Raw genomic sequence first — 26188 nt, 5'->3', positions numbered from 1 at the left:
CTCGGAGTTCCGAGCTAGAGCTCCGAGAAGCCTATTTCCAGCAGATTTTCAATAGATGTTTCTTATTCATTTGGGCTTGCAACTCTACACCAAGTTGGGATTGTTATGATGGTTCCAAAGTGTTGGAACACCACAAGGACAATCTCTTAGACATATTAGGGTGTGTGAGATTACTTTATTTATGCCTCTAAACACCTAAACTATGATTGGATCTTTACATTCTAAAATGACTTCGATCTTCAATTGCGATGCTTCAAGTCTTCATTCGTCTTGGATCTCCGATGTCTTTGGCCTTCCTAATGCAGTCCAATGGGAGCTCTTGGCCTCAATCCAAGCAATCTTGTCTTTACACATTCAAGATCTACAACTTAGACAATCAAACACATTAGTGATATAAAATCACTTGTGTATTGGAATCATCAAAAGAAGATGGAAATGCCAAGGTGGGAACCATTGGGCTTACAATTAGGATGATATCAACAAGGACTAGTCCAGTTCGATGATCTGCATTTCCCTTCCAATGTCGGTACAACTGGTTTAGGCTATCACAACACATCAGGAGGAACAAGATATGTACAGCAGTCTAGCCCGAAGAAGGTCATACATAAAAGTTGGTGAGGTCATGCATATGCAAGAAATCGAGCAAACCATGAATGTTCAGTTTTGCCGAGAAGGCGAATACTTCCTTTATTGTGGTTTCCCAGAGTGGTCTACGCATCCCATTACGGGCGAACGAGTTCCTGGGTTTCAGATTTTCTTTGCTACGGGTTGGCAAGGTGAAGAAGACGACATTTGGTGGCGAAAACAGTACAGGTGTGTAGAGACTTTGAAGTATGATTGGGCAGATTACCTTGAACCGGTACTGATGCGATCAATCTTCTAAGAAAATCCTCTGACAGTCTGCACGATTAGGGAATCCGCTCTGCTGTTCTCTCCTCAAAGTATGATTACCAATGCTGGCAGTTCAGAGCTCTCCAATTGGACGGACACCTTCATCCCATTCCTCACTACAGCTATCCCTTCGGATAGAGATTTCTCATCCTCTGAGTCAGACTCCTCTTCTGTCTGACTCCTCTTCTGAAAATATTTCAAATGTAAATGAGCTTGAACAAGACACGTCAGTTAGTTCTTCCGATGTATCTTTTGAATCAATCAAAGAACTTTCTCTGTACTCGCTTTTGTCTCTTGATAATATTGAAAGTAATGCTTTAAATAACATGGAACAAACCTCCTCAGAAGAGGATGCTGACGAAACTCCCCTCAAGATTAAAACACTAATCGAACGAAGGGAGCAACGTCGAGCAAAACCATTAGAAGATGAGTTTGAAACTATTAGCATAAGCACTGAATCCCTCCCTCAGGAGATTAAGATTGGCAAAACCTTATCTCCTAAAGAGCGTGCGGAATTAATCAAATTGTTAAAAGAATTCAAAGAAGTCTTTGCCTGGTCATTAAAGGATATGTCAGGATTAAGTGAGGACATTGTCCAGCATCATATCCCTCTCTACCCGGAAGCTAAACCGAAGAAACAAAAGCTCAGAAAGATGAGGCCTGAATGGCTTCTTAAAATCAAAGATGAGGTGACAAACCAGTTGAAAGCAGGATTTCTAGAGGTCTTCACATATCCCGAGTGGTTAGTAAACATTGTCCCAGAACTTAAGAAGGATGGAAGAGTGCATTGCTGCGTCGATTTCAGAGATCTAAATAAAGCTAGTCCAAATGATGACTTTTCCTTGGCCCACATTGATGTTCTCGTCGATAACAAGGCAGGTCATGCCTTACTCTCCTTTATGGATGGTTTCTCGGGGTACAACCAAATAAAGATGGCTCCAGAAGACAAGACCAAGACAGCGTTCATTACTCAATGGGGGAACCTATTGCTATAGGGTGATGCCATTCGGTCTTAAAAATGCTGGTGCAACGTCTCAAAGTGCTGCAACTACCCTCTTTCATGACTTGATTCACAATACGTTGATGACATGATTGTCAACGCCAAGTATCAATCAGACCATGTCCATACTCTGAGAACATTCTTCCAAAGAATCGCAAAATATAAACTCCGACTTAAACCAAACAAGTGTGTTTTCGGAGTCACTTCTGAAAAATTACTAGGTTTCCTTGTCAGCCACAGAGGAATCGAGGTAGACCCAGGTAAGGTCAAAGCAATCCAGGAGATGCCGTCACTGTGAACAGAAAAAGAAATCAGAGGGTTCTTGAAAAAAGTTCAGTACTTAAGCCGTTTCATCACTCAGCTTACCAGTACGTGAGAGCCAATCTTCAAGCTTCTGAAGAAAAATGTGTCCAAACAGTGGAACCCTGAATGTCAGCAAGCCTTTTAAAAGATCAAAGAATGTTTGTTATCACCTTCAATTTTATCACCAGCAGTCCATGGGCAGCCATTTCTCCTGTATCTTTCAAACATGGATACATCTCTCGGATGTATATTGGCGCAAGAAGATCCAGAGACAAGAAAAGAAATGCCAGTTTATTACCTTAGCAAGATGTTAGATTATGAACTAAATTACAGTCAACTGGAGAAAACTTGTCTAGCATTGGTGTGGGCCACTCAAAGGCTTAGACACTACTTGTTATCACAAAGAATCTACCTCGTCTCTCATATGGATCCGATGAAGTATCTGTTCGAGAAACCAGCCCTGCGTTGGTTGTTGTTATTATCAGAATTTGACATCACATATGTCACCCAGAAGTCTATTAAAGGCAGAATCATTACAGAGCAGTTAGCTGATGCACCCACTGAAGATGCGGAATTGAGTCATGAGTTTCCAGACGATAGAATCATGACAATCAGAGATGTGCCTAGTCTTACAACAAGGACCATGCACTTTGATGCAGCATCCAACTCTAAAGGAAAAGCGGTCGGTATTGTCCTTATTTCACCTGGAGATGAGCACATACCAATCTCTATCAAATTAGACTTTGACTGCACCAACAATGTGGTTGAGTACGAAGCCTGCATAGCCGGTCTGGAAGCAGCCCTATCCGTTGAGGTACAAGACCTTGATGTATACGGAGATTCTCTGTTAATCATCTGTCAAACAAATGGAAAATGGCTCACCAAAGAGGATAAGTTGGTTCCATATCACACTTACCTTACGAGCCTGATGAAGAGTTTCCACAATATCAGCTTCACCTACATCTATAAATTGAGAAACAGGTTCGCTGATACGCTAGCCACTCTTGCATTATGGTTGATATTCCGGTTGGGGTTAAGGTTCGTCCTTTGGCATTAAAACGACATGTCGTCCCGGCACACATACACATGGTTCAGATAGCAGCCAGATGTCTAGATGGAAAACCTTGGTATTTCGATATCAAAAATCTTATCTCCGGTAGGGGACACCTCCCAGAAGCCTCTTTAAAGGAAAGAAGAGCGTTACAGAAACTAGCGTCCAGGTATGTCATTTGTGGAGGAGACCTATACCGCAGGTCATTTGATGGAGTCCAGCTCCTTTGTGTAGATGAAGATAGAGCCGTAGAAATCTTAGAAGATGTTCACTTTGGTGTCTATGGTCCTCATATGAATGGCAAGATGTTAGCACGGAAGATCCTTCATCTTAGTTATTTTTGGACTACCCTCGAAGCAGATTGCTTTTCGTTTGTCAAAATATGTCACTTATGTCAGATCCATGCTAACTTGATACATGTGCTGCCGTCAGAGCTTCACTCACTCACATCTCCGTGGCCCTTTTCAGTCTGGCGTATTGACATCATCGGCAAAATCTCTCCCAAGTCATCCAGTGGACAAGAATACATAGTTATTGCAATCAATTACTTCACCAAATGGATCAAAGCACAATCGTACGCTTCGATATCATCAGCATCAGTCGCAAAGTTCATCAGGGCCAACATCACTTGTAGATATGGAGTCCCTCACGAGATGATATCAGACAATAGTTCACATTTCAAGAAAGAAGTAATATCAATGTGTACAGAATTCAGAATCAAACACCACAAGTCTTCTCCTTACAGACCTCAGACTAATGGTGCTGTCGAAGCAGCTAATAAGAATATGAAGACTATTCTTCAAAAAATGACTCGATCGTACAAAGATTGGTCAAGTAAACTCCGTTCGCACTTTGGGCATACAGAACGTCTGTCCGCACATCTACTGGAGCCACTCTTATTCACTCACATATGGCATGGAAGCTGTCCTGCCCATCGAGTTGAAAATCCAGTCACTCGGAGTTCTGATGGAAAGTGATCTACCAAAATCTGAATGGGCTCGTATTCGTCATCAAGAGTTGTGTATGATGGATGAGAAAATGTTGAAAGCAGCGTACCATGTACAAGGGTATCAACGCAGATTAGAAAGAGCTTTCAACAAGAAGGTTCGAATCCGTGAACTCAGAAAAGGGGATATGGTACTTAGGGAATGTCGAGCTTCTATCTTCGATCCACGGGGAAAGTTTAGACCTAACTGGTCTGGCCCATACGTCGTTGATGAAATCTTGCCCAGAAAAGCCGTCAGACTTCTTGACCAAAACGGTGATAGAATTCCTAAACCCACTAACCTCGATCAGTTAAAAAGATATTACTCTTAGAAACAAATCAAAATTCGAACTACGCGGACCTGATCCCATCCTCTTTGGGGTACGTAGGCAACCTGACAAACCCAGGTTCGGTCACCCTTTTGGCACAGCCCAAACAGAACACATCACATTACCCCTTTCGATCATTTTCCCCACAGAAAAGCCTCGAACTACGCGGACCTAATCCCAACCCTTCTTTAGGGTACGTAGGCAACCTGATCATCTCGGGTTCGGTCATCATCGGTAAAAACCACTAAACCTTTTCAATATCCCCACAAATCTCCCAAATGTCCAGAACAAAAAGATCTGAAGATCCGTTAAGTTAAAAACCTGAAAATACAGCTTAGGCAAAAATTAGGATCATCATACTTGTAGGAACAAAGTTTCAACACAACCTGAAACTTTGTTCCTAGCAAAAATTAAGGTATAAACAGTCCGTCAAGTTGAAAATCCGCAAAGGACGACTTGATTGTTGGCAGGGCATATATTCGGAATGACCAGTCAGAGATTTCTCTGGTCCAAAACAAAATGAGCTAATACTTCAAACAATCTAAAGGGTCTTTGGACCATGATTAAAACCAGGGGCAGGGAACACTGCATATGCGTAAGAACATTTAAACTCATCTATCTATGGTTCCGACTTACCTAAATAAAACAAAAGCATTTGTTTCATTAAAGTTAAGTCTCCCTCCTTTCCTCCCTACATGGGAATTCAGAAGAAGAACAACAAATTTCGTCTTTTCTTCTCAACTATATCCTTGCCCAGCTTAGGTAATCATATGTTAAAGAAAGGCACAGCGAATTCCTTTATCACAGAAGGTCACGATCCAAGTCAGTATTTCAAGTCTCAGAAGATCAGCTTAGTACCCCGTGTACAAATCTCAAAAGACCAACTCAGTACCCCACGTACAGATCTCAAAAGATCAGCTCAACACCCCGTATACAGATCTCAGAAGATCAGCTCAGCATCCCGTGTACAGATCTTAGAAGGTCAACTCGGTATTCTGTATACAGTTCTCAGAAGATCAAGATCCAGTTTGGTACTCTGTGTACAGAAAAGAAACGATCGAAGGAATGTAACTTTACCATATGTGGCAATCAGCATGTATCTCCTTTGTGTTTGCAATAAAATTACTACCCTGGTCTCACTTTATATTTGGCTTTCTCTTGTCTATGGGAATGAATACACTAGGGGCATTTTTGTATTATTAATCACAGAAATATGATTAATAACACAAAATACATGATCAAATCACTAAGAAACCATGCAAGGGGAATTTTGCAATATTAGCCTCCGCTAATAATGCAAAATGCCCGAAAATTAAAATTCTCCCTCCTTCAATGCCTTGGTGTCACCCTTGATTGAGCCTTAAATGATGATTGAATGGTCCTTGGTTGAGAGAGAGAAAGAGTGAGAAACAAAAGCAAGAGACTGAGAAAATAGTGATGGGTGAGACTTGTAGAAAGAAGGGATAAAATTGTACGGAAATTGGAGAGAATAAGGTGGACGAAAATTGGTAGAGAGAAGAAAATTAAAAAATGAAAATTAGAAGAGGGAATAGTTGGACAAAAATTTAAAAGAGATGAGAGATTCTTGGCAGAAAAATTGGAGAGACTCTTTATTACCAAGCCCTGGTCTTTGTATATGTGCCAATTCTAAGAAAATTTCCAAATTTTCCACGCGTAGAAAAGAAGAATTACCGAGTGAAACGTCCAAGGGAGAGAGGGAGAGACGATTTAGGGGCTATAAGAGAGAAAATCGAAATAGGGGGAGAGAGGATCGGTTGTGCTTTCTTCCCATATTTTTCCTCTTTATTGCTTCGTGAAACGACCAAGTTATCCCCACTTTTTCAATGAATTGCAACCATGCCACATATTTTTGCAAATGGCAAATCTACCCTTCCTTTGTAATGCACATAAAACAACTAATAATCTCATTCTCCCCTCTTGATCTCCAAGGAACAATCCAAGCCATCCAATTGACGGTCCATCATGTAAGATAATTGCACCACTAAACCATTCCGAGGAGATGATCCGAACCGTTGAATTAATGGATTCCAATGTGAATTTCGACTTTATCAATGGTCGCACCTCTTGCATCATTTTTGTGGGCTGATCTTAACCATTCAATTGATGATCAACATATGCGAATTAATTGCACCTCGCAATCCACTGCCACAGGTTGATCTAGACCGTTCAATCGATGGGCAATAATACAAATTAGTTGTACTCCACAAATTATTTCTCAAAGCTTATCCGAACCAACCAATTGGTGAGCCATAGATGATCTAAACCCTTCAAATAATGGGCTACAATGGTGGTGATCCCATAGTTGTTCTCACACTTGATTTTTCTTTGGAATTTCATATCTTTAGCTCCATTTTCCATAGAAATTCAAAAATATCCCTGAAACACCAAAAACAAGCAAAATACCTTAGTAGTACCGCTCTAAATATGAGATATGCATGTTTTCCCTACCTACAATTCACAGATAAAAGTGCTCATCAGATTCCCCCATACTAAAGCTTTGCTTGCCCTCGAGCAAACAAAAAGAAAATAAATAAAAACAAAAACAAAAACTACATAACTCACTTTCGTAGGAATCATGATTGCACTTAGCATGTGCAACAAGCCTTTAAACCCCTATGTTACCCTAGTGGACGAGTTGTGTCTCGTGAGTGTTTGTAGTATAACTGAATATACACACAAAATTCATAAAATTAACTCTCCAAAATTTGAAAAACTTACATTGTAAATCCTTAATATAGAATAAAGCCAAATATAATCCTTCCCTTTGCTTCAATATTTTACTCAAGATAGAAACTTTTAGAATACCCCCATACTTGATCTTTATTATCTCATTCTAAGTTGTGAAATTCAACATATATCTTAATTAAGGAATCCTCCTTTATATTTTTCACAACTCTTGTCCCCATAGATAAGATTCTAATGTCGTCTTAGTTACAAAAGAATTTGAATCCGAAATTTGATAGAAAATTTTGACACTTATATGGTTCCACCTTTCATTCCACTTTTCCATTATTTCTAAGAATTGAACTCAAGTATTCCTCTACTGTCGTTGGCGTGAATGACATGCAAAGCTTGCACCAGACACCTAAGTTACTAAACAGTATTGGAATTATTTTTGCAATTTTGCATATATCTTGAAGAAATTGATGCAATATGAGTTCAACCTTTACTTTGATCCTTTGATCCGTGCAATGTCTTGACTTCTTAAACTTTCTAGATGATCCTTGTAACGAGTTTTTGCTCAATTACTCTCAAACTAGATAGTTTTAAGGAACTAGGTGTAGAATACTCATCGGACTTACTTGCTCGAGTCATAAAGGCTACAAGTCAATACTAGATCAAAAAGTACTTTCTTTTTTTTGTCTTTTTTTTTTCCACCTTTCTTTCCACTTTCCCATTACCATGTAATAAAAACCAACATTCTAATCTCATCTCATAATCAAATCTTTTATAAATATGATTCCAAAATAAATCTAACCTATAAGTAGAAAGTGTTCTTTTTATTTTCTCAAATTCCAAAATTAGAAATATGGACTAATTTCCTTTCTTAAAAATGGGATAAAAATTTCTTTCCAAAAATATCTAGTTATTTCTTTGTTTTGTAAAAGTACCAAAAAACAAAGAAAAAGAAAATATTCTACTTTAAACCATAAAAAGAAACTCACAATTAAGTTTTCCAAATATACTACCCCGCCATACATAAATCATGTAGTGACCTCAATGCATGCAAAAATAGAAACAAGGACAATGAAGGGATAGGCGTACCTTTTTCTTTTAGGAAATATTCGAATAGAGAGGATTATGGAGATCCATGACCTCTTCCAAATTCGATGATGATGGTATTTCAACAAAAGGCTTCAATCTTTGTCCATTTACTTTAAATGTCTCACTATTATTTGGATTTAAAACTTCAATTGAACCATGGGAGAAAACTTTGTTCACCAAATATGGACCATCCCAACGGGATCTTAACTTACATGGAAAGATGTGCAATCTTGAATTATAGAGAACTTTTTCACCTTCTTGAAACGTTTTTCTCAAAATATGCTTGTCATGAAAAGCTTTTGTCTTCTCTTTGTAAATTTTTGCATTCTCATAAGCATCATTCTTCAACTCCTCCAATTCGGCAAGTTGAAGTTTTCTTTGATTACCTGCAGCAGACAAATCAAAATTTAGTTTCTTAATAGCCCAAAAAGCTTTATGTTCTAATTCAACCTCGAAATGACAAGCTTTTCCATACACAAGGCCGTAAAGATACTGACCAAGATCAGTCTTGAATGCCATCCTATGAGCCCACAAGGCATCCACTAATCTAATGGACCAATCCTTACGATTAGGATTTACTGTCTTCTCTAAAATTTTCTTAATTTGCCTATTTGAAACCCCCACTTAGCTACTCATTTGAGGATGATAAGGGGGTAGCTAACTTATGAGTAATCCCATATTTCTTCATAAGAGCTTCAAAAGCTCTATTGCAAAAGTGCTTTCCCCTATCACTAATTATGGCACGAGGTGTACCAAAGCGCGAAAAGGTATTTTCTTTCAAAAACATGACCACCACCTTGTGGTCAGTGGAATTGCAAGCAATGGCTTCAATCCACTTGGACACATAATCTACTTCCAACAAAATATTCAAGTTCCCAAAAAACTTAGGAAATTGACCCATAAAATCAATATCCCACACATCAAAGATTTCTACCACTAAGATAGGGTTGAGGGGCATCATGTTCCTCTTTGTAACTCTACCTAATGACTGACAAGACCTACAAGCTTTACAAAACTCAAAAGCATCCCTAAAATACTCAGCCAATAGAAACCACATTGAAGAACTTTGTGGGTGGTTTTCTTTGCACTAAAATGACCACCACATGCTTGATCATGGCAAAATGATAGGATCGATTGTTGCTTATGATCGGGCACACATCGTCGAACAATTTGATCCGAACAAGTCTTAAACAAATATGGGTCATCCCAAAAGAAATACTTTACCTGTGAGTGAAAGCGATATTTGTCTTGGTTGGACTAATGATCTGGTGTTACACTTGTAACCAAATAATTCACAATATCTGCATACCATGGTTCACTAAAAATAGCCAACAATTGCTCATCAGGAAAATTCTTGTTAATTGGTCCTTCATCATCCTTTGCATTAGGTAATCTAGACAAGTGATCAGCAACCAAATTTTTTGTACCTTTTTTGTCTCTAATTTCCAAATCAAACTCTTGAAGCAGTAATACCCACCTAATGAGGCGAGCTTTTGCATCTTTCTTTCCAACAAGATATTTGATTGCCGAATGGTCGGTATAAATTATCACATGTGATCTAATCAAGTAGGACCAAAACTTCTCAAGTGCAAACACAACCGCTAAAAATTCTTTTTCTTTAGTAGTGTAGTTGAGTTGTCCATCATTAAGAGTCCTACTTGCAAAATAAATAACATGTGGCAATTTATTAATTTTTTGACCCAAAACGGCTCCTATTGCAAAGTCAGAAGCATAACACATTATTTCAAATGGTTCGGCCCAAATGGGTGCTTGAATAATAGGAGCCGTAGTTAACTCTTTTTTCAAGCACTCAAACGAATCCTAACATTCTTTGAAAAACTCAAATTTTTTTATCTTTTGCCAACAAATTGGTTAGAGGCCTAGCAATTTTAGAAAAATCTTTTATAAATCTCTGGTAAAAGCCTGCATGGCCCAAAAATGATCGGATATCTTTCACACTTTTGGGTGGTGGAAGATGAGCAATGAGATTCACCTTAGCTTTATCAACTTTAATCCCTTCTTTTGAAATCACATGACCTAGAACTATGCCCTCTTTTACCATAAATGACATTTTCCCAATTAAGAACCAAGTTCTTTTCCCTACTCCTTTCTAAGACCAATTTCAAGTGATGTAAACACTCGGATATGTAGAGCCATGAATAGAAAAATCATCCATAAAAATCTCAAGGAAAGTCTCCACCATATCAGAAAAGATACTCATCATGCATCTTTGAAAAGTTGTTGGTGCATTGCATAGTCCAAAAGGCATTCGTCTATAAGCAAACGCTCCAAAGAAGCATGTGAATGTCATTTTTTCTTGATCTTCAGGAGCTATAGGAATTTGATTATAACCGGAATAGCCATCTAGAAAACAGTAATACTCATGACCCGCTAACCTTTCTAACATTTGATCAATAATAGGCAAAGGAAAGTGGTCCTTCCAAATAGCGGCATTAAGCTTTCGGTAGTCAATACAAACCCGCCACCCCGTTTGAATTCGAGTAGGAATAAGTTCATTGGTGGCGGATTGTATAACGGTGGCTCCCGACTTCTTAGGCACTACTTGGACAAGACTCACCCATTGGCTATCAGAAATGGGATATATGATCCCATTATCAAGACATTTTAAGATCTCTTTTTGGATGGCTTCCTTCATCACAGGATTAGCCCTTCTTTGAGGTTCCCTTGAAGGTTTGGAACCTCAATGATGTTGATATGGTGTTGCACAATCGAAGGGCTAATTCCTTTGATGTCGGTCATTGTCCAACCTATAGCTTCCTTATTATCCTTTAGCAATTTAATGAGTTCCTCCTCTTGAGTAGAATTTAGGTCCGCTGCGATTATTACAAGCAAAGTACAATTATCACTCAAAAAAGCATAACGTAAATTAGAAGGCAAATGCTTTAACTCCAGCTGTTGTGCCTCTTCGATCGAAGGCTTTGGAAGAGATGTTGCTAGGGATCCAACTGGCTCCACATTTTGAATGGCAAAAGCTTTGCAAAAGAAATCGTCTCCATCATCTCCTAGTTCGTCCAAGCATTCTTGGAATCCTGCATCAAAGTCGATTTCAAAATTAGTAATAAAATCTTCAGGAAAGGAATGTAGCATATTAATTTCTTCATGAAAATTGGGTTGCTTACCTAATCGAAAAATATTGAAATCTACTGATGTATTCCCAAAAGAAAGTTTCGTTAGGCCATTCCAATAATTAATTAAAGCATTGCTAGTAGCGAGGAAAGCCTACCAAGAATGATAAGAATTTGATCTTTGATATTGGCAACGTACTCCCTATCTAAAACAATAAAATCTATTGGAAATAAAAAATCTCCTACTTTAAGTAACACATCCCCAACCATCCATTTGGGTGTCTTAATTGATCTATCTGCCAATTTGAGAGTGAGGTGGTTGTTTTGAGGTCTCCTAATCCTAGTTGCTTATATACAGAAAAAGGTAAGAGATTTACACTTGCACCAAAATCCAAAAGAGCATGTTCAATCTTTTTGTTACCAATAGCGCAAGGAATAGTGGGACATCCCGGGTCCTTATGTTTAGCCACCATTTGTTGAGATAAGATGGAACTTATGTTTGCGGCCAAGAAAGCCTTCTTGGGCACATTATTTGTGCGCTTTGTGTGCACAAATCTTTAAGCACTTTAGCGTAAGTATGAACCTGTGAGATCGCATCTAACAAAGGAATATTAATTTGTACTTGTTTAAAATTATTTAAAATCTTATCCATGGCATCCACCTTCTCATTATTAGCAAGTCTCCTTGGAAAAGGAGCCTTTGGCACATATTCTTTCTCAGGTAGTGAAACTTCCTGCCTTCACTTACCTTTTTAGGTTCCGCAGTTGAACTTGTGTGAGGAGAACCTTTACTTACCTCTTCGGTTGTCTCTTGATGATCTCTAGAGGGTTCAGATCTGACCTCCTCCTTGTGGTAATCTCGTATGCTCCTTAAAGCATACACAGCATTGCAATGGTTGGAGGGCTCTTGCAGCGGTGGAATTGGTTGAACGGCATTCAACTGATTTGGAGATACCTGTGGATTCACATTGGCATTCAAGTTCCTTGGATTAAGAACGGGTTGACTTGGCATCTTATCATTTTCCCTCTCATGCAAAGCCGTAGCGAGTTGAGAAATTTGTTTCTCCATTTTGTGTTGGCTTATCATGAAGGTACTCATGAGAAGTTCCATGTTTTTCTCTAAGGAAGATATGTGGGCCGATTCCCCTTGTTTTTTAAAACTCGGTGGTTGCTGATTTGAAACATTATTTAAACTTGGGTTTTGAAAGGATAGGGGTGTGCTAGGGGTGGCCGAACGTAAGTGGGAGTGAAGGTGGGCCTTGGTTGGCCGAATTGGCCTTGACCTTTGAAATTAGATGGCCCACCTTGGTAGCTCCCTTGGCTCCAAGAGAAGTTGGGATGATTTCTCCATCCCGGATTGTAAGTGCTACTATATGGGTTATTTGAAAACAAAGCACTTGCATTTTCAGTAGAATTACCAAACTTCTAAAAAATTGGGCACTCTTCCATGACATGGTCAGGAGCTTGGCACCAATTACACATGGGGACACTTTGATTGATTTGATTTACTTGTGTGGGTCCCTTTACAGCTATTGCCTCTAGTCTTTTGATTAAGCTATCTAATTGGGCCTCCTTGGCTACGATACCCTCAATAAAGAATTCCTTACTTGATGTGGCCCTTTCGCTTTCTTGAGTGGATTCCCACTTACTTGTCTTTTCTGCCAAATCAAGCGAGAACTTCCAAGCTTCGTCTTCATCTGTATAGGATGTGAATCCTATAGGGCACATGGACTCGAACAATTGTTTGGTTTGAAAATCAATGCCGTCGTATATGATTTGACACAAGTGCCACGTATCTAAGCCGTGGTAAGGGCATTCTTGGAGTAGATCTTTGAATCTCTCCATAAATTTTGAAAACAACTCATGGGGTTTTTGCCTAAATTGAAGAATATCGTTTCTTAGTTTGTTAGTTTTATGTGAAGGAAAAAACTTTTTAAGAAATGCTACTGAAAACGGCTCCCAAGTGGTGATGGAGTTTGTGGGCAAACCATTAAGTCATATTTTGGCTCCCTCCTTGAGTGAGAAGGTAATAAACCGCAACTTCACCGCATCATCTGTGAGCTGTTGTAATTTAAGTAAAGAGCATACTTCTTGGCATCCTCAGAAGGAAGCCCGTGAAAATGAGGGAGCATCGTAATAAATTACAATTTTAATTCAAAATTATTGGCCTGAGCAGCTAGCAATCGAATACAAGAAGGTTGTGCTGCTCGAGCATGGTAGAAACGATCGCGAAGGGTTTTGGGAACTTCCTCTTCCGCCATGGCAATTGGAATTGGTTGAATGTCCGTCTATGTTTATGATCGAATTACTCTCTCCAAGCGGTTGACGGAATTGCGCCCCCAACCTGCACTCATACACAAAAAATCGTCAAATTAGACAAAGAAGTAACCAAAAACCAAAGCAAACAAACAACTAATTGAAACTAAAAAAAATAAAAATCACTTCGAATAATATAAGAATTAAAAGTAATCCAACATTTCCCCAGCAACGGCGCCAAAAACTTGATTGTGATATTAAAAATAATTGCAAGTGCACGGATCACGTGTAGATACGGGTTGAACTCAGGAAAGAGAATTGTGATTTCTACCCATATACTAATTGAAAAATAAACTTATGATATATTGTTGCCTGGAATGTACTCAGGATTTCCATGGACTACAACCTCGGATCCAACAATATATTTAAATTTATAAACTAAATAGATATGGGTTCGAAAACAATGAAGAAACGATTATGAATTCAATCCTTATATTTAGGCAAAGTGAACCAATATTCTAATGATTTCTATTAATTAATTATCTATCTAATCTAATTAGAAAACAAAAATCTAAATGTCTAAATTAATTAAAAAATTGGTTGGAAAACTACTCTAAATTGAATTGGAAATTGATTGCAAAAGTAATTGGGAATTAAATTGGAACCTTAATTCGATTAAAAGATTACTTAGGGTTAGAATCCACTATGGGTTTGGATTAGATAATTGATTAAACCAATTTTTGTATTGAATGGTATATTTAATAAATCCGGTCAATAGAAAATAAGATCAATGGATGTCATTGCCGATGAGTGATTGATCAAACACACTATCCAATTTCAAAGAATATATAAGTTTCTATAATATTTCATCAACAATTACGCATACGAAAGGATAAAATCCAATGGTATGAATAATTGGGAATCCAATAATATAAAAACCTATATACGGTGTTATTTCATACCATTGAATTTAATTAATCATCTTTTTCATTTCCCATGGCTTCATCTAAACCATAAGTAGGTTGGATTTAGTTACTCAGGGAGAAGGTAGAAAACACAAAAATAAAGAAGTAGAGAACCATCTAAGAACTTAAACAAGCAAAAGAACAAAAGTACTTTCTTTAATATTGGAATTTAAAACAAAAGTACATCAAATTATAACTCGGAATTGAACTTGAAAACAAAGAACAAAACTAAAATAAACTTATTCTTTTTCTCTTCCTTGCAATGGCCAATTCCCCCTCCTTCAATGCCATGATGTCACCCTTGATTGAGCATTGAATGATGGTTGATTGCTCCTTGGTTGAGAGAGAAAGAGTGAGAAACAAAAGCAAGAGAATGAGAAAAGAGTGATGGGTGAGTGTAAACCCAAGGGTTCAACCCTACCTATGTTTTGATGATGCACAAACTCAAATTGATTATATAATTCTAATGGTTTTGCTAGTGTTATGATTTAGAAAAGTTTCATTCATATCAACACTTAAAGCAAGAAGAACAAGGGCTACTTAGAGAAAGTCAAGTCTTGGTGGTCAACCTTGAAGCCGTATAGTCTATCGAAGAATCAAGGGAACTACAAGTGTGAGATCAAGTTTGAAGACTATCTCAAGACAAGGAGAAGACCATGCAAGCAATCAAGAAGATTGAAGCAAGAGAGGACTCAAAGGTTTATATAATTTAGACTGCTTTAGAGTCCTCTTAGCATTTAGTGTTTGTCTGCATTAGTGTTTTCAAAATCCATAGAAAATCATTTTTACATATCCTAAATGATATTTGAAAACAAATATCTAAAGCCCGAAGACCTTGGCCAAAAGTCCCTCGGATTAAACTTTTAAAACCATGTTTTTAACACAGGGCCGGTCGATCGCGATATGCCGGGTGACCGCGGGATGATACCTAGAATTCTAGGATCAACCGAATTTAAACAGGACGGTCGACCGGGCCATGCCGGTCAACCTCGGAAGGAGTTTCTGAAAAGTCAGAAACCATCCAGGGAGGTCTTGGCGGGCGACCGAGATAACCCGGTCGACCGCGAAAGGTTTTTCGAGCCAAACAATTTTTAAAATTGAAAGCCCCTGGCGGGCGACCGCGTAAGCTCGGTCGACCACTCCATGTTTTTAAGCTTAAACGTTATTCGGATAGGTAGCCCTCGGTGGGCGACCGCGGAAACCTCGGTCGACCGCGGATGTTCGAAATTCAAAAATAAAAAGGAGCGCTCGATAAGGGCAGGTGACTGCTGTAGCCTGGTCGACCACCCCGGTCTGGCAAAAGAGCCGTTGGGGCCTGCGCAGGGTAGGTGCACCTAACCCAAAAATTACAGTATTGCCCCCAAACGGTCATAAACTTGTTAGGGCTATATAAACCCCATTAAATACCTTCAATATAACCTTTTGAAACATCATTTATCAAATCGTAATGCTTTAATCTTCAAAAATCAAAACGAATCATCTTCTACCTCTTGTGCATTTGAACTTGCATCCATTACTTGTCAAGAGGATCTCCACGAGCTTTTAGTTTTAATCATTTGGAGACTTTGTGAGCTTGAGAGTTGTTTTTGCCTATCAAGAGGCTTGAGAGTGTTTATTTATTTGCTTCCATTTTTATAAAAAGGGTTCTACGCTTCAACCCTATAGAAGAAGAGGCTTGCTTGTAGAAGGGGTTTCACGCTTCGGCCCTTGAGAAAGGAGAAGCTCGTGTGCAGGGGTTTTATGCTTTAGTCTTTGAGAAATGAGAAGCTTGGTTGTAAAGGGTCTTACTCTTCGGCCCAAGAAAGGAGAAGCTTGATCATTTTAATCGGCTCATTGATCGGCCATTTGAAGGAGGATCGGGATAGTGGAACTCGCGTGCGGACGTGAAGAGTTGAGTAGGTCTTGTGATATACCGAACTACTATAAATCTCGTGTTCATTCTCTCTCTTTCTCTCTCTCTCTCTCTCTCTCTCTCTCTCTCTCTCTCTCTCCTTTGTGCAAAGATTGTTGTAATATATTTCACTTATTTATTTATTAATTAGCAAGGGCTAGTTGCACTTTAAATTTCTAGTGCTTAAACAAATTGCATTATAGAGATTTTTAAATTAGACCCAATTCACCCCTCCCCCTCTTGGTTTTCCCATTGGGATTTCAGTTGGTATCAGAGCTAAAGGCACTTATAGAGATTTTTGTTCTAAGAATCTACAAGATAAAGATCCATGGCAACCAATCCCTTTCTAGTAACTCCCTCCGGGTATGCCGAAGGTCAATCTTCAAATAGACCCCCATACTTTAATGGACAAAACTATAGATATTGAAAAATTAGAATGTCTTTTTATCTTGAATCCATAGATTTGGAAATGTGGGAATTAATTGAACAAGGATGTGTTGAACCTACCACGGAGAGGAAAACTTGGAGTGCCCCGGATAGAAAGAAGGCTACGTTGAATGCTAAGGGTGTGATCCAACTTTTTTGTGTACTATCTCCCGAGAAATTCAATAGAGTCTCAAATTGTAAGACGGCAAGGGAAGTTTTGACTACACTTGAGACAACCCATGAAGGGACAACTCAAGTTAAGAAATCTAAAGTTAATATGTTAATTAGTGACTTTGAATCTTTTGAAATGTATGAGAATGAGTCTATTTTTGATATGTTTACTCGTTTCACTAACAGTGTTAATGAGTTGAGTGCATTAGGAAAGCCCTGTACAAATTATGAGTTGGTCCAAAGGCTTCTTCGGTGCGTCCCGAACAATTGGGATTTAATGATTACGGCGATCGAGCAACCTAAAGATTTGGATACCCTTAGACTTGATGACCTCATGGGAAACCTCATTACTCATGAGATGAATATGAAGAAGAGAGAAGGAAAAGGACAAAGCATGAAAGAAGAATCAAAGAAGAAAGGAATCGCCTTCAAGGCAAAGGTTGATAGTGGGGAAGATGAAAGTGACCAAGAGTCAAGTCTTGAGGATTTGACTAAAGATTTGGATCTCCTCACCAAGAAGATGAACAAGCTTGGGAGATTGAACTGGAAGAATATATATCTATTCTCATTGTTAACCCTTGAGGACTATGGTAGGACATCCCTTTAGATTCACTTCTTGTGTGAGTCATTAATAAAGGGGGAGTTTTAAAGTTTTAACTGTCCCATTTTGGATTTATCATGTGGTACCTCATGTGTTCATTATTCACCTTTGATAAGGTTCTGATTTTGAGCCTTAACCTGCAATTCCATTGAATTTCATCCATAGGTTCTCATTTCACTTGATTAATCCTTTATCCTATGTATCTTTATGCTTATCATGTGCCTTTGAAGATTTACACATCTATCTCCATGATAAGTTTGTCCAAGATAAACTACCACTGTCATATCTCTAGCTATCTTGCTTGTCATGCCTTACCTTCAATGTTGTATCTAAGGCCAATGACAAATCCTTAGACGGAGAGTTTTTTAGTCTCATTTCACATTTTCATATGGACCATCATATTATTTTCACATTGCTCATTATCCCTCTAGTTGTGCTCAATAGGTCAAATCATTTTATTTCAATAAAAAAGGGGAGGGGGAGAAAACTACTTAATGGTTATATCTTGTGCCCACCTTTTTGATATGACAAAAGGGGGAGAAGTAAAGGTAAATTGATTATGTTTAACATAGTGATCATGATATGTGGACTAACTTTGTTCATATTTCTCATATCATGCTCATATGTCCCTTTATGATCACATAGCATTCATATTCTATGCTTATTTTGCTTTAATGTTAAACACTTGCTAAACAAAACTTAATATCATAATTTGAAATGTTTTATTATAAGCATAGATTGAGGGGGAGCTAGATTTACATTTTTCAATCCCTAAACTCAAATTTGAAATATTTTATTATGAGCTTCCACGTCATAATCAATTTGGTTTGTCGTCATAAAAAAGGGGGAAAATGTAAGCCCAATGGTTCAACCCTACCTATGTTTTGATGATCCACAAACTCAAATTGATTATATAATGCTAATGGTTTTACGAGTGTTGTGATTTAGCCAGGTTTCATTCTTATCAACACTTGAAGCAAGAAGAACAAGGGCTACTTGGAGAAAGTCATGTGTTGGTGGTCAACCTTGGAGCCGTATAGTCTATCGAAGAATCAAGGGAACCACAAGTTCGAGAAAACCATGCAAGCAATCAAAAAGATTGAAGCAAGAGAAGACTCAAAGGTTTATATAATTTAGATTGCTTTGGAGTCCTCTTGGCATTTAGTGTTTGCATCCGTTAGTGTTTCCGAAATCCATGGAAAATCATTTTTACATATCCTAAATGATAATTGAAAACACATATCTAAAGCCTAAAGACCTTGGCCCAAAGTCCCTTAGATTAAACTTTTAAAACCATGTTTTTAACACAGGGTCGACCGAGATATGCAGGGCGACCGCGGGATGATACCTGGAATTCCAAGATCAACTAAATTTAAGCGGCCCGGTTGACCGGGCCATGCCATTCGACCTCAAATGGAGTTTCTGAAAAGTCAGAAACCATCCAGGGAGGTCTTGGCGAGCGACCGAGATGACCCGGTCGACCGCGGAAGGTTTTTCGAGCCAAACAATTTTTAAAATAGAAAGCCCTTGGCGGGCAACCGCGTAGGCTCGGTCGACCGTGCCATGTTTTTAAGCTTAAATGTTAATCGGAAAGGTAGCCCTCGGCGGGCGGCCGCAGACACCTCGGTCGACCGTGGATGTTCGAAATTCAAAAATAAAAAGGAGCGCCCGATAAGAGCAGGCGACCGCTGTAGCCCGGTCGACCTCCATGGTCTAGTAAAAGAGCCGTTGGGGCCTGCGCAGCCTAGGTGCACCTAACACAGAAATTACATTATTGCCTCCAGACGGTCATAAACTTGTTAAGGCTATATAAACCCCATTAAAGACCTTCAATATAGCCTTTTGAAACATCATTTATCAAATCCTAGTGCTTTAATCTTCAAAAATCAAAAGGAATCATCTTCTACCGCTTGTGCATTTGAACTTGCATCCATTACTTGTCAAGAGGATCTCCATGAGCTTTTAGTTTTAATCATTTGGAGACTTTGTGAGCTTGAGAGTTGTTTTTGCCTATCAAGAGGCTTGAGAGTGTTTATTTCTTTCTCCCTTCCATTTTTGTAAAGACGGTTCTACGCTTCAACCCTATAGAAGAAGAAGCTTGTTTGTAGAAGGGGTTTCACGCTTCGGCCCTTGAGAAAGTAGAAGCTCGTGTGTAAGGGGTTTTACGCTTCGGCCCTTGAGAAAGGAGAAGCTTGGTTGTAAAGGGTCCTACACTTCGGCCCAAGAAAGTAGAACCTTGATCATTGTAATCGGCTCATTGATCCGGCCATTTGAAGAAGAATCGGGATAGTGGAACTCGCGTACTAACGTGAAGAGTGAAGTAGGTCTTGTGATAGACTGAACCACTATAAATCTCGTGTTCGTTGTCTCTCTCTCTCTCTCTCTCTCTCTCTCTCTCTCTCTCTCTCTTCTCTCCTTTGTGCAACAATTGTGGTAATATATTCACTTGTTTATTTATTAATTAGCAAGGGCTAGTTGCACTTTAAATTTCTAGTGCTTAAACAAATTGCATTGTAGAGATTTTTAAATTAGACCCAATTCACCCCTCCCCCTCTTGGTTTTCCCATTGGGATTTCAGTTGGTATCGGAGCTAAAAGCTCCTATAGAAATTTTTGTTCTAAAAATCTACAAGAGAAAGATCCATGGAAACCAATCCCTTTCTAGTAACTCCTTCCGGGTATGCCGAAGGTCAATCTTCAAATAGATCCCCATACTTTAATGGACAAAACAATGGATATTGAAAAATTAGAATGTCTTTTTATCTTGAATCCATAAATTTTGAAATGTGGGAATTAATTGAACAAGGATGTGTTGAACCTACCACGGAGAGGAAAACTTGGAGTGCCGCGGATAGAAAGAAGGCTACGTTGAATGCTAAGGGTGTGATCCAACTTTTTTGTGTACTATCTCCCGAGAAATTCAATAGAGTCTCAAATTGTAAGACGGCAAGGGAAGTTTTGACTACACTTGAGACAACCCATGAAGGGACAACTCAAGTTAAGAAATCTAAAGTTAATATATTAATTAGTGACTTTGAATCTTTTGAAATGTAAGAGAATGAGTCTATTTCCGATATGTTTACTCGTTTCACTAGCATTGTTAATGAGTTGAGTGCATTATGAAAGACTTATACAAATTATGAGTTAGTCCAAAGGCTTCTTCGGTGCTTCCCGGACAATTGAGATTTAATGATCACGGCGATCGAGCAATCTAAAGATTTGGATACCCTTAGACTTGATGACCTCATGGGAAACCTCATTACTCATGAGATGAATATGAAGAAGAAAGAAGGAAAAAGACAAAGCATAAAAGAAGAATCAAAGAAGAAAGGAATGGCCTTCAAGGCAAAGGTTGATAGTGGGGAAGATGAAAGTGACCAAGAGTCAAGTCTTGAGAATTTGACTAAAGATTTGGATCTCCTCACCAAGAAGATGAACAAGCTTGGGAGATTGAACTGGAAGAATAGATATGCTAGAAGAAGCAACTCCCCAAGAAGAGAAGAAGATGACGATCCCGTCCAATGTTATGAATGTGGGAAAGCCAGACACATTCGCTTGGAGTACCCTTTGCTCAAGAAGAATAAAGATAGAAGAAAAATGAAAGACGATAAGAAAAAGAAGAGCTTTAGCGTAAATTGGGATGGGCTTGAGTGACTCATCCAAGATTGACTCAAGTGAGAATGAGAAGTCCAACTTTGTATGCTACATAGCAAGCGATCCATCCCAACTCAATGTAAGTCAAATTTTAGATTCTTTCCTTGAAAGTGATAGTGAAAATGGTAGTGATATAAAAAAAACCTACTATGGAAGAATTAATTGAAATTTGTGAAAAAGCAGCTTTACTTCTTGAAGTTTCCAAAAGCCAAAAATTCAAAAAGTTTCTTCAAAAGATAACCAAGGACTTTGAAAACTTGAAAAATGAACTTGATTTGAAAATCTCCTTAAATGATAAATTAGTTATGGAAAACAATTTATTGAGTGGAAAATGTGAAAATCTTATTTGTAAATTTAATCATTTGAAAGAAGAAAATGAAAAGTTTTGCAATGATATTGACAAATTATGTTTGGAGAATAAGAGCCTAAAATGTGATTATGATAAGCTTATTCTCAAACATTCTTGTGGCAAGAACAAACTTGATGAGATCTTATAAAGTAAAATTTCTTTTGGAAAGAGTGGTCTCGGTTACCAAAATTCCCAAAAGAAAGTTGCTTATAAAAATAAGTTTGTCAAGTCCAATGGATCATATGCTAGCTATTCTCATGTCCATACTTATGCTAGCACAAGCATCGTCATTCCTATATGTCATTATTGTGGATTACTTAGACATTACCACTATGCATGTAGATTTAGAAGATCATCTCATCGTGTTTGGGTGAGAAAAGACAAGTCTTGTGAAACTATAACATAGATGGACCCAAAAAGGTTTGGGTACCTAAAACCAAGACTTGAATATTTATCTCGTAGGGTGTGCTTAAATATAATATCATTTGAAAACAAACTTTAGATACATGTGTGTGCCAAATCATTTCATAATTTCATTTAGTCTATGGAAAGCATGCAATATTGTAACCCAAGGGTTCTCCTTCATCTATTCTCATTGTTAACCCTTGAGGACTATGGTAGGACATCCCTTTAGATTCACTTATTGTGTGAGTCATTAATAAAGGGGGAGTTTTAAAGTTATATTTGTCCCATTTTGGATTTATCATGTGGTACCTCATGTATTCATTATTCACCCTTAATATGTTTTTAATTTTGAGCCTTAACCTGCAATTCCATTGAATTTCATCCATAGGTTCCCATTTCACATGATTAATCATTTATCCTATATATCTTTATGCTTATCATGTGCCTTTGAAGATATACACATCTATCTCCATGATAAGTTTGTCCAAGATAAGCTACCACTGTCATATCTCTAGCTATCTTGCTTATCATGCCTTACCTTCAATGTTGTATCTAAGGCCAATGACAAATCCTTAGGGGGAGAGCTTTTAAGTCTCATTTCTCATGTTCATATGGACCATCATAATATTTTCACATTGCTCATTATCCCTCTAGTTGTGCTCAATAGGTCAAATCATTTTAGTTCAATAAAAAAGGGGGGGGGGAGAAAACTACTTAATGGTTATATCTTGTGCCCACCTTTTTTATATGACAAAAGGGGGAGAAGTAAAGGTAAATTGATTGTGTTTAACATAGTGATCATGATATGTGGACTAACTTTGTTCATATTTCTCATATCATGCTCATATGTCCCTTTATGATCACATAGCATTCATATTCTATGCTTATTATGCTTTAATGTTAAACACTTGCTAAACAAAACTTAATATCATAATTTGAAATATTTTATTATAAGCATAGATTGAGGGGGAGCTAGATTTACATTTTTTAATCCCGAAACTCAAATTTGAAATGTTTTATTAAGAGCTTCCACCTCATAATCAATTTAGTTTGTCATCATCAAAAAGGGGGAGAATGTAAGTCCAATGGTTCAACCCTACCTATGTTTTGATAATCCACAAACTCAAATTGATTATATAATCACTACAACAAAACTGTACTTTCCCTACCGACCCGTTATTATTCAGTAGGGAAAAGTTCAGTCTTTCCCTACGGATTTAAATTCTGTAGGGAATATAATAGTATCCCTACGGCTATTTATTTAGCGGTAGGTGTAGAACTTTTAACTACGGAATTTGTAGTATTCCGTAGGGAAATCTCGATATATACGCCTACGGTTTGATTCCCTACTGAAATTAGTACTTTACCGTAGGCAGAATTGGTCTTTTACCGACGGATAATCCAAGCATACCGTAGGGATTAATTTTATTTATATCCCTACTGATTTTCTCACTTGAGGCGCGCTCGGGAAGGCGGAAAACACAAATTCCGAACTCATTTTCCAGTAACGCCCCTGTTTATTTTTAAAAATGGCAAAATTACCCCCAAGAGGGTAAACACACCCTAGCCTTGAAGTTATCGATTTTTTATCTTCCCTCTCTCCCGTCACAACCGGCCGTAACCCTAACCCACAAGTAGCCTCTTCTGGTTTTGGCAAGGAAACCCTAATCCTAACCCATAAGTAGCTTCTTCTGGCTTGGTTTTGTGGGAGAAGAAGGGAGAAGGAGAAGAGGAAGAAAAAGAGAGTTTGAAGTGTAAAATCAGCCATCCATTTCCACCCATCCTCTCTCCCTCATCTGTTTTCTTAGGGTTTATAAATAGACCCTCTTGATCACCACCCCCATCTTAGCCATCCATTTCCACCTCCATTCCTTCCATCCAAAAGAAGAAAGGTGTTCTCTAATTTTCTTACGGTTTAGAGAAGAGCAAAACAGCAGAGGCACTTTTAGGGTTTGAAAGAAGAAGAAAAGAGGAAGGGATCTAATTTCCCTCTCATTAAAAAGGCGAAATTTGATGTGCGAAATCATCTAGAAGAGAAGAAGGATTCGAGGGTTTCTGAAAGGTAACTTTCTTATTTCTATGCCTGACATTGCTGATTCGAATGAAAACTTGCTGATTTATTTTTTAAGTAGTGGAAAACTTGCTTTATAGAATAAAAACTCACTTAAAACCCCCACAAGACACACTTATGTTAGAAAACATGGCACTCGCCATCTGGGTCACCTCTTGATGCTCTCTCTGCAATTCAGTAATAGCCATCAGCAAATTGACAAAGGCATTAGAACAATTCCTTTAGCCAATATAAGAAGGGGAAAAAAGAGAAAGAACAGGACAAAATAGAGGTTAATAGATATGAAAATGGGCACTTAAGTATTGCATTTTCAAGAATTACACCTGTTTATATTTCTGTATTACTTCATCCGAAGCAATATTTTTGTATTCATTATCCATGGACAAAGCATTGGTCATGTCTTTTCGATACTGATTGTAATGTTGCTTCCATATCTCCAAGTAAGGACTAGGAACTCTTTGAATGAAGCAAGGGAGTTGCCACACTTCTACATGCCATTAAGATATAAACAAGGAGCTAAGAGTGCAGCTGAGCAGTACATAAACACATGTAATGTCATCTCAGATGAGTGAACTGATACGATCCTTATCAGATCGTTCAGATGAAACAATAGAAGAACAGAAAAGGGGAAAGATTTCAGGGGAAAAAACGTAGAGAAGAAGAAGGGAAAGAGAGAGAAGAGACTGTTCTTTCATCATTTTCCTTTTTCAGATCTCTTTACATGTATTTGTAGACAACTCTAATTGATTTGGTACAGCTGGCATTTCAGCTAACAACCAATATTCCCTTTTTGCAGTTCCTAAAAGGCACTTAACTAATCCTATGATTTATTCACTAATGATGAAAATGGGCCTAAACTCTGATTAGTTAGTAATATATTCCTTAAACCACTCTGGTCTTCGTTTCACTCTTGTTCGCTTGATGTTTTCCTTTTGTCCAGCTTGACCCACCGAGTCTCCTTCGTCATCTTCAACCTCTGTTTCCCGTTCACTCTGTTCTGGCTCATGTGCTGATCCAATCTGGTTTCTATCATTGCCCTCCCCTTGAGAATTGACCTTGTCCTCAAGGGTCATGTTGGGGTAATCCAGCAGCAATGAGGAATAGTCCTCCCAAGATGTGTCTTCCGGAAACAACCCTCGCCATTGCACTAACACTTGTGTCACTGGTTTGTCGTTGAAGAGAATGATGCGGGAGTCCAGAATGGCTAATGGAGTAATGAGAGGATGGTTACCAATGCTCTGATTGGAGGCTTGTATAGATTTTTTTCCTGTGCTCGATTCAGTTAAACTCTAGAAAAATTGTAGCGGTGGGTCCCGGTGCTCGTGATAGAAGTGGAAATCTTATTCTTGTTGCTTTCAAAGAAGGAGACTCGGTTCTTTTGCCTGAATATTGAGGGACTGAAGCAAAGTTGGGCGAGTAAGTTCCTTTTTGTCTTCTTCTTCTTCATAAGGTCTTGAACAAATATTTGGTGTTGGACTTGGAGGATTATTCATAAAGCTTGCAATCTTTGACTAGTAGATTCCTCTCTATCTAATATTATTCATTTGCTAGTTACATCAATTGAATGGTTACTGCTACCTGTAGACAAGGCTTGCAATTTTCTAACTGATATAGGTTTTTTCTTATCAAAACTTTTTTTCTATTGCTCCTTGTGTTTGAAAACATTTGTTTCTCGACAAGTTGTCTCACAATCATCATAATTTTGATTTGCTCCGTGATGGCCGACTCTTTCGGTTTACTTCTTATGGCACTCATATATAGCAACCGTAGGCACATCCGTTGGCACTTCTAGGTTTCAAAAAGAGTGAAGAAATACCGTGATTCCTATATGAATCAGTTTCACCACAGTGAGATCCTTTGTAAATACTCTCCATCCAAATTGCAAGCCAATCCAAATCCCAACAGTGAGGAACAGTCCCAGAACCACACTCAACTGCAAAATAGAACATACTTAGTATTTTCAGAAAATA

At 38.3% G+C, this 26188-nt stretch overlaps 1 protein-coding gene and 1 non-coding gene across 2 annotated transcripts; both read left to right on the top strand.

Annotated features, from left to right (window-relative positions):
• Nucleotides 1–2420: 2420 nt before the first annotated feature.
• On the top strand, nt 2421–3251 carry LOC143891124 (uncharacterized). Its single transcript, XM_077395763.1, has one exon. The coding sequence runs from the start codon at nt 2421–2423 to the stop codon at nt 3249–3251; it is 831 nt and encodes a 276-aa protein (XP_077251878.1).
• Nucleotides 3252–13228: 9977 nt separating this feature from the next.
• LOC143891513 (small nucleolar RNA R71) lies at nt 13229–13335 on the top strand. Its single transcript, XR_013255389.1, has one exon. It is a non-coding gene; the product is annotated as a small nucleolar RNA R71 (small nucleolar RNA).
• The last annotated feature ends 12853 nt before the right edge of the window (nt 13336–26188 follow it).

This window comes from Tasmannia lanceolata, unplaced genomic scaffold (assembly GCF_043159265.1).
Source record: "Tasmannia lanceolata isolate RefF3 unplaced genomic scaffold, GAP_Taslan_0.1 ptg000013l, whole genome shotgun sequence".
In the NCBI taxonomy this organism is placed as follows: domain Eukaryota; kingdom Viridiplantae; phylum Streptophyta; class Magnoliopsida; order Canellales; family Winteraceae; genus Tasmannia; species Tasmannia lanceolata.
Note: the sequence above shows the minus strand (reverse complement) of the source record. Positions and strands in the feature narration are given on the sequence as shown.